The following is a 13463-nucleotide window of genomic DNA, read 5'->3' as shown; positions in this document are numbered from 1 at the left end:
CCTGGGCTAGCATTTCTCCTGCGGTGTATATAGCAGTGTATACGGATACTGGAAGCCTTGGCTAGCATTTCTCCTGTGGTGTATATAGTAGTATATAGAGAAGAGGGTTGCATTGACAATCCAACACAATGGGCAGCACATTGAACACATTTTAGAAATGGTCAGAAACTTGTAAATAACTCATGAAAGAATAAAGTTACGTTAAAACCAAGAACGTCATTGTTTTTCATGTGAAATTCCAAATAAGTTTGAAGTGTCACATGACTCTCTTCATATTGGAAAAACAAAAGTTGGATTCAAAATGGCCGCCATGTTCACCACCCATCTTGAAAAGTTTCCCCCCTCACATATACTAATGTGTCACAAACAGGAAGTTAATATCACCAACCATTCCCATTTTATTAAGGTGAATCCATATAAATGGCGCACCCTGTAGAATGTGATAACTTTTCCTCTTAACAAAGGAAATACTGATCTAGTCTTAATTAAAAGTTTATATTGTCAGTTTGTACCAGGACTTAGGAGGAATTTATTTTATGCATTTTTATCACATTTTCCCTCCATATAGTAGTTTATAAGGTCATAATCCCTGACACAATGAATATAACCCTTCATTCTCTGACACCTTCTCTTACAGATTAGTTTAGGTGCTCCAGATCCAGAATAATCCATTCCTCCGCTTCCAGCAGTGATTCAGAACTCTACTAGACTCCAGAAGACCAAGTGTTCTACACGAAAAACCATAAAGCACCAATGGCGCAAAAAGAGTGCAAAGTGGATCAGCCTCGTAAGGACACATTTTCCTTTATTTTTTTAAAATTTTTTTACAGCTCTGGAAGATCAGAAAGTAAACATTTAATAGGGTTTTCTGGACACTATACATTATAAATAGCCTCAGGACAGGTCATCAATGTCTGATCAGGGTGCTGACACCCGGCCCCTCCATCGATCAGCTGGCCAGGCGAGCCGCAGCTTCAGGACATATACAATGAATGGGCTGGAAACAATTTACTTCAATGGGTGATGAGCAACTCTTTTTGAGTGTTGCTGTGTAAGAGGGGGCGTGAAAGAGGAGTTTCAAAAACTGGAGTTTGAAAGCAGGAGGTTGAGATCGCTGTGAGTTTTCATTTTTGAACCCACAAGGTCTACAAAAAATTTTAAGTGTCATTTTGACTGTCTGTTTTTTCCTATACATTTGTGAAATCCCCATAATTAGATGGCCTCCATGTTGGAAAATGCAGTCCAATGTACATCCTGTTCAATGTATGCAATCCTTGAACAACAGTTTGAGGGTGCATATTGTTGTGCGAGATGTGTGCTAGTTGTCCGTTTGGAAGCCCAGATCCTGCATCTAGAGGGGCGACTGGCAACAATGAGAAGCATTAACAACATGGAGAGGAGTCTCCTGCTCACTGAGCAGGCACTCTCGGGAATAGAGGTGGGGGAGGACAGTGGGACGGAGTTGCAGGACAGTCAGGCAGTTAGCTGGGTTACAGTTAGAAAGAGGGGTAGGGGAAAAAGTGTCAGGGAGGCTAGTCCTGAACTGGCACACCCCAACAAGTTTGCCCGCTTGGCAGATGAGGGGGATGCCATTACAGAGCTAGCAGAACTGCAGCAGGATACCGTCTCTGACCGCCAGGGGGGTGTCTGCTCCAGTAAGGAGGGAGGGAGGAGTACAGGGCAGGCCAGACAGGTACTAGTGGTGGGGGACTCAATTATTAGGGGGACAGACAGGGCAATCTGTCACAAAGACCGGGATCGCCGAACAGTGTGCTGTCTGCCTGGCGCACGAGTTCGGCACATCGCGGATCGGGTTGACAGGTTGTTGGGCGGGGCTGGAGAGGACCCAGCAGTCATGGTACATATTGGCACCAATGACAAAGTAAGAGGTAGGTGGAGTGTCCTTAAAAATGATTTCAGGGACTTAGGCCGCAAGCTTAAGGCAAGGACCTCCAAGGTAGTCTTTTCTGAAATACTACCAGTACCACGAGCCGCACCAGAGAGGCAGCGGGAGATCAGGGAGGTAAACAAGTGGCTCAGAAGCTGGTGTAGGAAGGAAGGGTTTGGGTTCATGGAGAACTGGGCTGACTTCGCTGTCGGTTACCGGCTCTACCGTAGGGACGGGCTGCACCTCAATGGGGAGGGTGCAGCTTTGCTTGGGGAGAAGATGGCTAGAAGGGTGGAGGAGTGTTTAAACTAGGGACTCGGGGGGAGGGAACCTACAGCAAAGAGGGGGAAGATAGTGTAGATAGAGAGGTGGGAATTATAAATGTACCTGGGGGTGGAGCGGAGGGAGGGGTTAGAATAGTTAATAGGAATAGGCTTCATAGGAAAATAAAACTTACACCCTTGAATCCCATTAACCCCAATAACATAAAGGATGGAAATGTAAAGTGTATGTTCACAAATGCCAGAAGCCTAGCAAATAAAATGGGGGAGCTTGAGGCCTTGATACTGGAGGAACATATTGATATAGTTGGGGTCACTGAGACATGGCTGGACTCCTCGCATGACTGGGCTGTCAATCTGCAGGGGTTTACATTGTTTCGCAAGGATAGAATGAACAGAAAAGGTGGTGGAGTCTGTCTGTATGTAAGAAGTGGTATGAAAGTCAGTGTGAACGATGCCATAGTGTGTGATGATTCTGAGGATGTGGAATCATTGTGGGTAGAATTACAAAAGGAGGGAAATACTGAAAAAATAATATTTGGGGTAATCTACAGACCCCCTAATATCACTGAAGAGATAGAAGTTCGGCTTCATAAACAAATAGAGAGGGCCGCCCGGGCAGGTACAGTGGTAATAATGGGAGATTTTAACTATCCAGATATAGATTGGGGTCCGGGGTTGGCTAAAACTACAAAGGGGCGACAATTCCTAAATTTATTGCAGGATAATTTTATGGGCCAGTTTGTGGAGGACCCAACAAGAAGTGATGCCTTGTTGGATCTGATCATTTCCAACAACGCAGAGCTGGTTGGTAATGTAACTGTGCGGGAAAACCTTGGGAATAGCGACCACAATATAGTTACTTTTGACTTAAAATGTAGAAAACAAAGACAGGCGGGGAAGGCAAAAACATATAACTTTAAAAAGGCAAATTTCCCTGGGCTGAGGGCTGCATTACAGGACATAGACTGGGGGGAAGTGTTCTCAAATACTGATACAGAAGGTAAATGGGACATCTTTAAATCAACTCTAAATAACTATACAGCTAAATATATACCAAAGGGGAACAAATATAAACGATTAAAACTAAATCCTACATGGCTGACAAATGAGGTTAAAAGAGCAATAAACAGCAAAAAAATTGCCTTCAAAAAATACAAATCTGATGGGTCAGCGATAACATTTAAACAGTACAAGGAGCTTAATAAAATCTGTAAAAATGTAATAAAAACAGCAAAAATTCAAAATGAGAGACAGGTGGCCAAAGAAAGCAAAACTAATCCTAAATATTTTTTTAGATATATAAATGCAAAAAAACCAAGGACAGAGCATGTAGGACCCCTTAATAATGATAATGGGGAGGTTGTCACAGGCGATCAAGAGAAGGCGGAGCTACTGAATGGGTTCTTTAGTTCTGTATACACTATGGAAGAAGGAGCTGACATTGGCCAGGTCAGTGCTGGTAACACATAATGTACAGGTCAGTGCTGGTAACACATAATGTACAGGTCAGTGCTGGTAACACATCATGTAATGTACTGAACTGGCTTAATGTAGAGATGGTACAAGGTAAGTTAAGTGATATAAATGTAAGCAAATCCCCAGGACCGGATGGACTACACCCAAGAGTTCTTAGAGAGGTAAGTTCAGTAATATCTGTACCCCTGTTCATGATATTTAGAGATTCTCTGGTGTCTGGTATTGTGCCAAGGGACTGGCGCAAGGCGAATGTGGTGCCAATCTTCAAAAAGGGCTCTAGGTCTTCCCCAGGAAACTATAGACCGGTAAGTTTAACGTGCATTGTGGGTAAATTGTTTGAAGGACTTATAAGGGATTACATACAGGAATACATAGGGGATAATTGTATTATAAGTGATAGCCAGCATGGGTTTACTAAGGATAGAAGTTGTCAAACCAATCTAATTTGCTTTTATGAAGAGGTGAGTAGAAGCCTTGACAGAGGAATGGCTGTGTATATAGGGGGGGCTGTGTATATAGAGGGGGGCTGTGTATATAGAGGGGGGGCTGTGGATATAGAGGGGGGGGGGGCTGTGTATATAGAGGAATGGCTGTGGATATAGTGTTTCTGGATTTTGCTAAAGCATTTGATACTGTCCCTCACAGACGTCTGACAGGTAAGTTAAGGTCTTTGGGTTTGGAAATTTTAGTTTGTAACTGGATTGAACACTGGCTCATGGATCGTACCCAGAGAGTGGTGGTCAATGATTCGTACTCTGATTGGTCCCCGGTTATTAGTGGTGTACCCCAAGGTTCAGTACTGGGACCGCTGTTGTTTAATTTATTTATCAATGATATAGAGGATGGTATTAACAGCTCTGTTTCTATCTTTGCAGATGACACCAAGCTTTGTAGCACGGTACAGTCTATAGAGGATGTGCATAAGTTACAAGATGACTTGGATAGACTAAGTGTCTGGGCATCCACTTGGCAAATGAGGTTCAATGTGGATAAATGTAAAGTTATGCATCTGGGTACTAATAACCTGCATGCATCGTATGTCTTAGGAGGGCTGTGTATATAGAGGGGGGGCTGTGTATATAGAGGGGGGCTGTGTATATAGAGGGGGGCTGTGTATACTAATAACCTGCATGCATCGTATGTCTTAGGGGGGATTAAACTGTCAGAGTCACTGGTAGAGAAGGATCTGGGTGACTTGTAGATCACAGACTACAGAATAGCACAATGTCAGGCTGCTGCTTCCAAAGCCGGCAGGATATTGTCATGTATCAAAAGAGGCATGGACTCGAGGGACAGGGACATAATACTCCCCCTTTATAAAGCATTGGTACGGCCTCACCTGGAATATGCTGTTCAGTTTTGGTCACCTGTCCATAAAAGGGACACTGCAGAGTTGGAAAGGGTGCAGAGACGCGCGACTAAACTAATATGGGGCATGGAACATCTTAGCTATGAGGAGCGATTAAAGGAGTTACAATTGTTTAGTCTTGAGAAGAGACGTTTAAGGGGGGATATGATAAACGTATATAAGTATATTAATGGCCCATACAAAAAATATGGAGAAAAACTGTTCCAGGTTAAACCCCCCCAAAGGACGAGGGGGCACTCCCTCCGTCTGGAGAAAAAAAAGTTTAGTCTCAAGGGGCGACACGCCTTCTTTACCGTGAGGACTGTGAATTTATGGAACGGTCTACCTCAGGAACTGGTCACAGCAGGAACAATTAACAGCTTTAAAACAGGATTAGATACATTCCTGGAACAAAATAAGATTAATGCTTATGAAGAAATATAAAATCTCATCCCTTCCCCAATATCGCGCCACACCCCTACCCCTTAATTCCCTGGTTGAACTTGATGGACATATGTCTTTTTTCGAACGTACTAACTATGTAACTATGTAACTATGTAACTATGTAACTATGTAACTATGTAACTATGTAACAGGTACCCAGCAGCACCACCACAGTGACTGCCACAAAGCTTCCAGCCCCAGTCACTATCCATGTGCCAGAGCCACAGCTCACCCGATCAGCTGATTAATGGAGGGGCCTGGTGTCAGCACCCCCGCCAATCAGACATTGTTGACCTATCCTGAGAAGCCATCAATGTAGAATGCCCAGAAAACCCCTTATGCAGTCCTTCCAAACTTCCAAGGCTTTGTTAACACAAGAGAATTTCCCAGTATAAGCTCAGAACTGATTCCATCATTTATTTCTGCCCAGGGAGTTGGTGGTTTTCTGCACAGAGAGTTGGTGGTTTTCTGCACAAAATGTGGGAATTTCTTCTACACAGAATTTCAGACAGACGTCCATGTGGAAGATCCATCTGCATTCAGTGCAGAAACAAACAGCCGTCTCGCCTTCCAGAAACATATGACGGAATCAACTGCAAGCTCACACTTGGAAATACGGTTTGAGCTTAGCCTTCAAGCGTCCTAAAAATAGTAGGATGTTTACCAAATGATGCCGACACTTTTTATGGTTAATGGAAATTTTTATCTAATTAAACTTCTTCATGAGAATTTTAGAATCTGATCACAAATGATAGCTGAAGGTGTCGACCAAAAGTTACAAATAACATAAAGTACAATTGCAGAAACAATATTTTGGAATAACTTGGATGAACTAAAGCCCTGTTAAAAGTGGGCCTTGGCCCTTCAAAAGGATACTCCACTGCTAGATATCTTATCCCCTATCCAAAGGAGAGGGGAGGCACGGCCATGTCCTCATGCCCACTGCTGCAGGAACCCGGCATTTAGGTCTGGCAACTTAAACGCCGGGTTCCTGCTGCAGTGGCCGTGACGACATGGCCGTGCCTCCTCATGACGTCACGCCACCCCCCCCCCCCCATTCATGTCTGAGAGGGGGTGTTTCTGCTGACACGTCCCTCCCATAGACATGGATGGGGGGGGGGGGGGGGCGTGGCTGTGATGTCATGATCACTGCTTCCGGCTCTGAACAAACTTTACAAATTATGAGATCCAGCAGGTTAGGCTATAGAACCTTACAATCTGTGTAAGGGAGGAGATAGAAGAGGTGGGGAATGAGTAAATATTCTGACCTGAGGAGATTATGATCTATGAAGAATCGGTAGATACAACAGGTGAAGAGTAAGAATTGTTTGTTTCCTTTCAGGAACGCTCCTTCTGGCAGTGGAGAAGAATTTTACAGTCAAAATCGGCTTACCACCCATGAACCCAAAGGATGACTTTAACGGCAGGGCGGCTGTTCTTGGAAAGATTAATAATGTCAGCCATATAGCCTGTAGTCCAGATGGTGAACTCTTCTGTATCTGTGGTGGAGACCTGTACAGAGGTCCAATGCCTTCCAATATAGATGTCAATTGGTTTTCGGTGGCGCGAAGAGTTGGAAAAGCTGTATGGAACCGAATTGTCCTTATGTTCTTCCACCCCAAGGGAGATTTCTACGTCACCACAAATGATGGAGAATTTTATAAGGGTCCCCCACCAGATAATGAGCATGTACCTTGGATCTATGATCAGGCGAAAAGAATAGGACATGGTGGTTGGAAGCAGTATGAAGCCTTGTTCTTCAGTCCAGAAGGCATTCTATACGCTGTGGGCAATGATCAACTCTTCAAGGCTCCACCACCTACTGAGGAAAGTGTCCAATGGGATTCTTCATGTACCTGTATTGGAGGCAGTGACTGGAGCAGACTCACTCACTTTATATCCTTTAGTCCTGATGGAAAACTCTGGGCTGTAGATAAATGGAACGGACACATCTTCAGAGGAAACCCCCCAACCCAAGAAGACCCAAACTATCAGGCACAGGCTCAGGATCTGGGATCTAACTATAATGTATATAGGTTTCTGGCATTTACAAAAGATGCGACAATCCAGAAAATCGTGAATTTTCAATTCCTGGTCGACCAGGCACAAATATTGTCTCAAGCCCCCGAGGTGTTACAGGAGAAGATCTACGACAACCGAAAGAGCAGTTCTACCCTGAGACACACCTTCACGTATGTATTCTTCTATAGGCTAATGTTACTTTTAGAAGCTGATACTTGGGAACTTTTTTAGCTACTGGTTAATATTATTTGATGGACTATGAAACCCAAAAGGGAAACAAGAACCACTTTATACCCCGAGTATAGAGAAAATAACAATTATCAGAACAGTTACCCCAGTGCCAGGTTAGGGTTGGCCACTCGGACATTATCTAACCACCTATCGTGACCACATGAGGGTGGTGGCCATGCACTGCACTCTCCATTGGTCTGAAGTAAGGGGAGTCCTATATATATGTATAAGGCTAGGTTCACACTACGGAATCTCTGGGCAGAAAATTTCCGCCCGGAGATTCCGAGTGCGGCCAGCGCCGACTGAATCAGTTGGCGCTAGGACCGTGCGGACACTGCAGTCTCCAATAGACTGCAATGTGTTCCGCGAGTATTTCCGCCTGAAGAAAGAGCAACCCCATTCTTCAGGCGGAAATTTCCAAGCGGACTTTCCGTTCACAAATTCCGAACTGTGAATGGAAACCCATTCACTACACTATATACATTTTAGCAAGCAGAATTTCCGCCTGCAATTTCAAAGTGGAATTAGCCTAAGAGTTAGAGCCTTGGTGGTATATAGATGACCCGTCACTGCTCACACTTTGTAGCTTCTCATGGATGTGTAGAAATCCTTCCAATGTTGACTTATAATGTAGAGTCTACCTGTTGGCAGAACTTTAGTCTTGATCTCCTTCCCCCTCAGCCTGATCTCATGCCATGCCCCTTCTTCCTTATGGGTCCAAATCTATGAAATGGAGGCCTTCTGTAGATGTCCTTACTATGGTTGGGGAATATATATTATAAGAATTAGGCAGGTTTGGTTTGCAAAACTTTTCTTTTTTGTACCTGACGGTGTCCATTTAAGGCTTTTACATTGCGAGTAAGAAGAAATTAAAACGGACTGTCAGAAGGGGTTAAACGTCTTGGTCCGTAGATGTTCTCTTGATTTAGTCAGGAGGCCGTTTGAGAGTTTGTACAACACGGATAGAAAAAAACCGATGTGACCCAGTAGTTTACATGCTTATTTAACCCCTTGAGGATACAGGGATTGTTCATTTTTGCCTTTTTTGTGTTTTATCCTCCCCTTTTAATTGCCATAATTGTTCTATCTGGTGCCATAAATCAGAACATTTGTTTTTTCAGGTTCAACAAAACTATAAAGGAGTCCAGCAGTTTTTCCCATGAACACGGATTCACTTTCCAAGCTGGAGTAGAAATGTCTTTTGAGGGAGGAATCCCGGTTATTGCCGAAATATCTGGGAAGGTTACAGTGAACATGAGCACCACCCACAAATGGAACTTCACAAAGACCAATGAGACTCAGGTAGGTCAGAGGTCACTCTCAGTTTACACTGGGGTGCGGGGGGTCTATGAAAGGGTCTTCTGCCATTCAGGCTTTGTTCAGAAGGCAGAAATCCCATAGATACGTGAATTCTGCGACCACAAGAACTTGGAATATCCACATGAATACACGGCGCATGCAAAATGTACATTTTTGTAATGAATAAAAGCAGATTTGGTGCAAATTACATGTGGAGTGAATAAAGCCCCTTTTACTTATACAGTGGTCCCTCAAGTTACAATATTAATTGGTTCCAGGACGACCATTGTATGTTGAAACCATTGTATGTTGAGACCATAACTCTATGGAAACCTGGTAATTGGTTCTGAAGCCACCAAAATGTCATCCAAAAATAGGAAAAGGTGAGGATTAAAGAAAAATAAGTAGATAACTAATACAGATAAAGCAAATCCTTTACATATAAAAGTAAGAAATAGCTGCTGGAAGCTGTAAATCACTGTTTACGTCAGTGTTTCCCAACCAGGGTGCCTCCAGCTGTTGCAAAACTACAACTCCCAGCATGCCCGGACAGCCGTTGGCTGTCCGGGCATGCTGGGAGTTGTAGTTTAGCAACAGCTGGAGATACAATGGTTTATGTAGAGGACAGGAGCTTCTTCAGGGTCCTATACAGTACACACAGTGTCCCAAATGGAGCCGCCCTTACTTGGTGTTCAAAGGAGCAGCTAACCCTGGCACAGGTAAGGAGTATACAGAACTTGTAGTTCCTCCCTGTACTGTAGGGAACGCTACCAGACACCAGTCAGTGCATACACTTCAGTAATACAGGTAATTTACCAGTAAAATGCCAATTCTGATTGGTCAGTTCCTCCAGTTGTGACAAGTTTCATAGATCTGGACTTTCCGTAACATTGTATGTTGAGTCTGGTTTCAAGTTACAATGGTTCAGAAAAGACCATTGTAAGTTGAGGGATCACTGTATGGGCTTCCGCAGCTGAATTCCACAAGAGAGATGACAGGACTTCTATTTATGTTGACTTCTAGCTGTGAAAACTCTGCAGTGTGAATGGGACTGCGGAATCCCATTGGAGATAAGGATATAAACACCTGCGGAAATCAATGCGGAAATTCTGCCGTGTGAATAGACCCTTACCCTGCCATGACCCTGACTTACCCTGACTTTACTAAAGGGTCTTCACACGTCATGGTACCTAGAATAGAAGGTATGAAGGTCGGCTCAGCAGGTCTCACCAGTCTCTTCTTTCTTGGAGCAGTGGCGCCCCCTAACTGCAGGCTGTGGATCTTGGCTTTCCTGACATAAAAGCCATGTTACACTAGGCCAAGCCTGAAAGGGTCCTAGAATACTTCTCTGGGGCCCTTGTACAACATATTCCACCCCCCCCCCCCCTTTTTTTTTTTTTTTTCTCTCCTGTCCTTCCTTTCTTTGGGGGAATTTTATCAAAACTTGTTCAGGGGAACAGAGGTTCCCATAGCAACCAATCAGAATCTTTTACATAGGGACTTAAAAAAAAAATTTGTAGTCTGGTTGTTACCTTTATGGGCAGATGGAATTATCCCCTTGTATTCTTGACGCCGGGGCGTAGTTTATACCACCCAAAGGTATACCGCTAGATCCTGGGCTAGGCACCGGGGCAATAATGACTCCGACACCAAGTTACGGATAACGGTAGCTTTACTGAGGGTAGATAGATGGTAAAGTCTATACAGTTCAGCCAGGTCCAAAGGAGGTGACCAGTTACTCAGACCTTAAGGGTTTGCTGAAACTTGTAGTAGGACTGGACAATTTTGGTGCAGGCTATGCTGACTTGACAGTTGCTGACAGGGACGGACAGCTATGACTGTAGATTACTTGCAATTGACTGTGGCTGCAGACTTGACTTGAGGCCTCCAATGACTCTGGACACTCACCTAGACTCCACTATACAGCACTGGACCTCAGCAAGAAGAGGTCTAAGCTCAGAGAGTGAGCTAGCTCCACCCCCCAGGGCTTATATAAGGGAATAAATTAAATATGGGGAGCCCATAGGTCACCCCCGGAGATCACCTGGTCACATGGTACATTTCTTAAAGCAACAACACCTAATATATTATAATGCATAGCAAAACATATATATAATATATGAGGAGAAAAGTACAAGGGCCCAGGGGACACTGGATGGAGGCTGCCGGACAGGGCAGCAAGGGTATGGGGTAACACCTCCGGTACTGGGCCATCACAGTTGCTATGGGTAACTGCCCTGCAGTGCCTCTAAACAAGTTTTGATGGATCTTACCCCTTATCTTTTCAGATTTGACAGAAAATTCTATAGGAAGGCAATGTGACATGACTGTAAAAAAAAGCAGCACATCCACATCCAGTACATAGGCTCTGTGCGTCTCCGCTGAATTATTGAACTGGTCGTTGGTGTACATTTTGATCAAACTGTGCAAGCCCATTCGCCATGGCAATCTGGGTAGAGCAAGTCCCTAGCAGCCCTGAAACTTGTACCAATATGGGGAACAGCCCAGTGGCCATGAAGCCCCAATACTGCTCACCCTAGCTCTGGCCGGACCACCCCACAGACGTGGTGCCATGGCAACAATGGCTGCCACACAGCACAATGGGCTCCCATTCTGAGGACTGCCAGGAAACTGACCCCTCTGCAGTGTCCTACTGATTAGATTAGGTTTGGGCTGAGTGGGTGTAGAAAGGTGCTGGCAAGGTGAAACAAAAAATAAAAGGGCGATCGTAAACACAACGGTGTTCAAACTTTGTAATTTTTTTTATTTTTTCCTCTAGCCAGCACTCTGTCCCACCAACACAGCATTGGCCTTTTTTTATTCAGCAGCAGATGGCTATGGGGTCCTCACATTTTAATCAAAACAAAACGTAGAGTTATAATTCATTTCTGCATCTATCCGAGTAGTTTTTCAGAATGGGCTCACTGCTGCCTTATAAACCGAAAGAGCATTAATGACTCAATAAATAAGGCAGCAGTGAGCCCGTTCTGAGGAAAGCTACTGGGACTTTTTATTTTATTTATTTATTTGCTGCCTTACTAAAGAGTCATTACTGCACACCAGTCATTAGATTTAGAACCCCCCCCCCCCAAAATCCACAACACTTGTCCTGACCTGACCCAGGGGTAATACATCCAGTTAGCTTTGAACCTCCTGTTTACATAGTGAAACAAAGTGACAGGTAGTCCAACTCTTTAATACTTATCCCATATTCAAAGGCTGGGGAATAGGAATGATCAGAGGGTATGTTTTCTGCAACGAGAGCTGCAAAACCTATAGGATACTGGACAGTTCTGAATTTGTCCATCCGACTGATATCACACATGGCCACTCATGTTCCTTCTTTGTCTTTTTACAGATTTCCTTCTCATCGAGCACAAACATAGTATTGGAGCCCTATAAAGCTATTCGGATGGTGGCCTCAGTGATAAAGGGGGAAATAAATGTCCCGTACAAGGCAAAAGCCCGGACCCTGTTTGGTGCTGAGGTTGAAGTTCGGGGGATATGGAGAGGGGTCTCACATTACCACCTGATCGTTACCCAAGAGGATTATAATAAGTAGGTCACATGACCCAGGAGGAATCCACGATTTCACTTTCTGCAAGAAAATGAGTTTTGATCAGTTGCTGCTGCTTCACGTGTCTGAAGGATTTCCAATAAACCTTAAAATGAGCAATAAAATCTGTCAGGTCTGGTTTTTCTTCCAGGTTCTACCTGTTTACACCCCCCAAACACCTGCTGGTATGGAGAGTCTAAAAAGTCATGTTAGATGGGGGCGGTCAGTGAAGCCATTTTCAGGTCTCTCCAGAGATGTTCCATTGTGTTTTGGTTTTGGCTCGGCCACTCTAGGACATTCAGGGTTGTCCCTAAGCCTTGTCTCCGGTGATGGGCAGTGCCTGGTTTCCTCCAGATATGATGCTTAGGAGTCCAGAAAACTCAATCTTGGGTTTTATCAGACCAGAGAATCTTTCTCAGTCAGTACTTTTCAGGACGCGGTGTTTTCAGTGTTTGTATTTTAGTTTTTTTTTCCCTCCTTACCTTTTTTAAAAATCATAACCCTTCCAATTTCTTAAACCTATAAATCCGTGATTTTTTTTTTTTTTTTGCGCCACCAATTCTACTTTATAATGACATCAGTTAGAGATGAGCGAACTTAGTTATTCCAATTGTCACAAACTTCTCGGCTTGGCAGTTGATGACTTTATCCTGCATAAATTAGTTCAGCTTTCCGGTGCTCCGGTGGGCTGGAGAAGGAGCATACAGTCCCAGGAGACTCCCTTCTAGGACTGTATCCACCTTTTACAGCCCACTTGAAAGCTGAACTAATTTATGCAGGCTAAAGTAAGCCACCGCTGAGCCGCGAAGTTTGTCATGAATCAAATTACTGTGAGTTTGCTCATCTCTAACATCAGTATTTTACCAAAAAATATATGGCAAAACAAAAAAATCATTGTGCAACATAACTGAAGCC

At 44.0% G+C, this 13463-nt stretch overlaps 1 protein-coding gene across 2 annotated transcripts in view; it reads left to right on the top strand.

Moving 5' to 3' along the window:
* The window catches only part of LOC130295471 (tachylectin-2-like), a 65382-nt gene extending 52720 nt beyond the window's left edge, over positions 1-12662 (top strand). For both annotated transcript variants that reach the window (XM_056546300.1, XM_056546367.1), the window contains exons 2-5: positions 638-787; positions 6783-7632; positions 8815-8995; positions 12351-12662. In XM_056546300.1, the coding sequence (XP_056402275.1) occupies positions 754-787; positions 6783-7632; positions 8815-8995; positions 12351-12554 (1269 nt within the window). In that variant the 5' untranslated portion in view covers positions 638-753 and the 3' untranslated portion in view covers positions 12555-12662. The remainder of the gene's footprint in view (positions 1-637; positions 788-6782; positions 7633-8814; positions 8996-12350) is intronic.
* The last annotated feature ends 801 nt before the right edge of the window (positions 12663-13463 follow it).

The sequence above is a fragment of the Hyla sarda genome, chromosome 1, assembly GCF_029499605.1.
Source record: "Hyla sarda isolate aHylSar1 chromosome 1, aHylSar1.hap1, whole genome shotgun sequence".
NCBI classification, from domain to species: Eukaryota; Metazoa; Chordata; class Amphibia; order Anura; family Hylidae; genus Hyla; species Hyla sarda.
The sequence above is the reverse complement of the archived record's forward strand: the minus strand, read 5'-3'. Positions and strand labels throughout refer to the sequence as shown.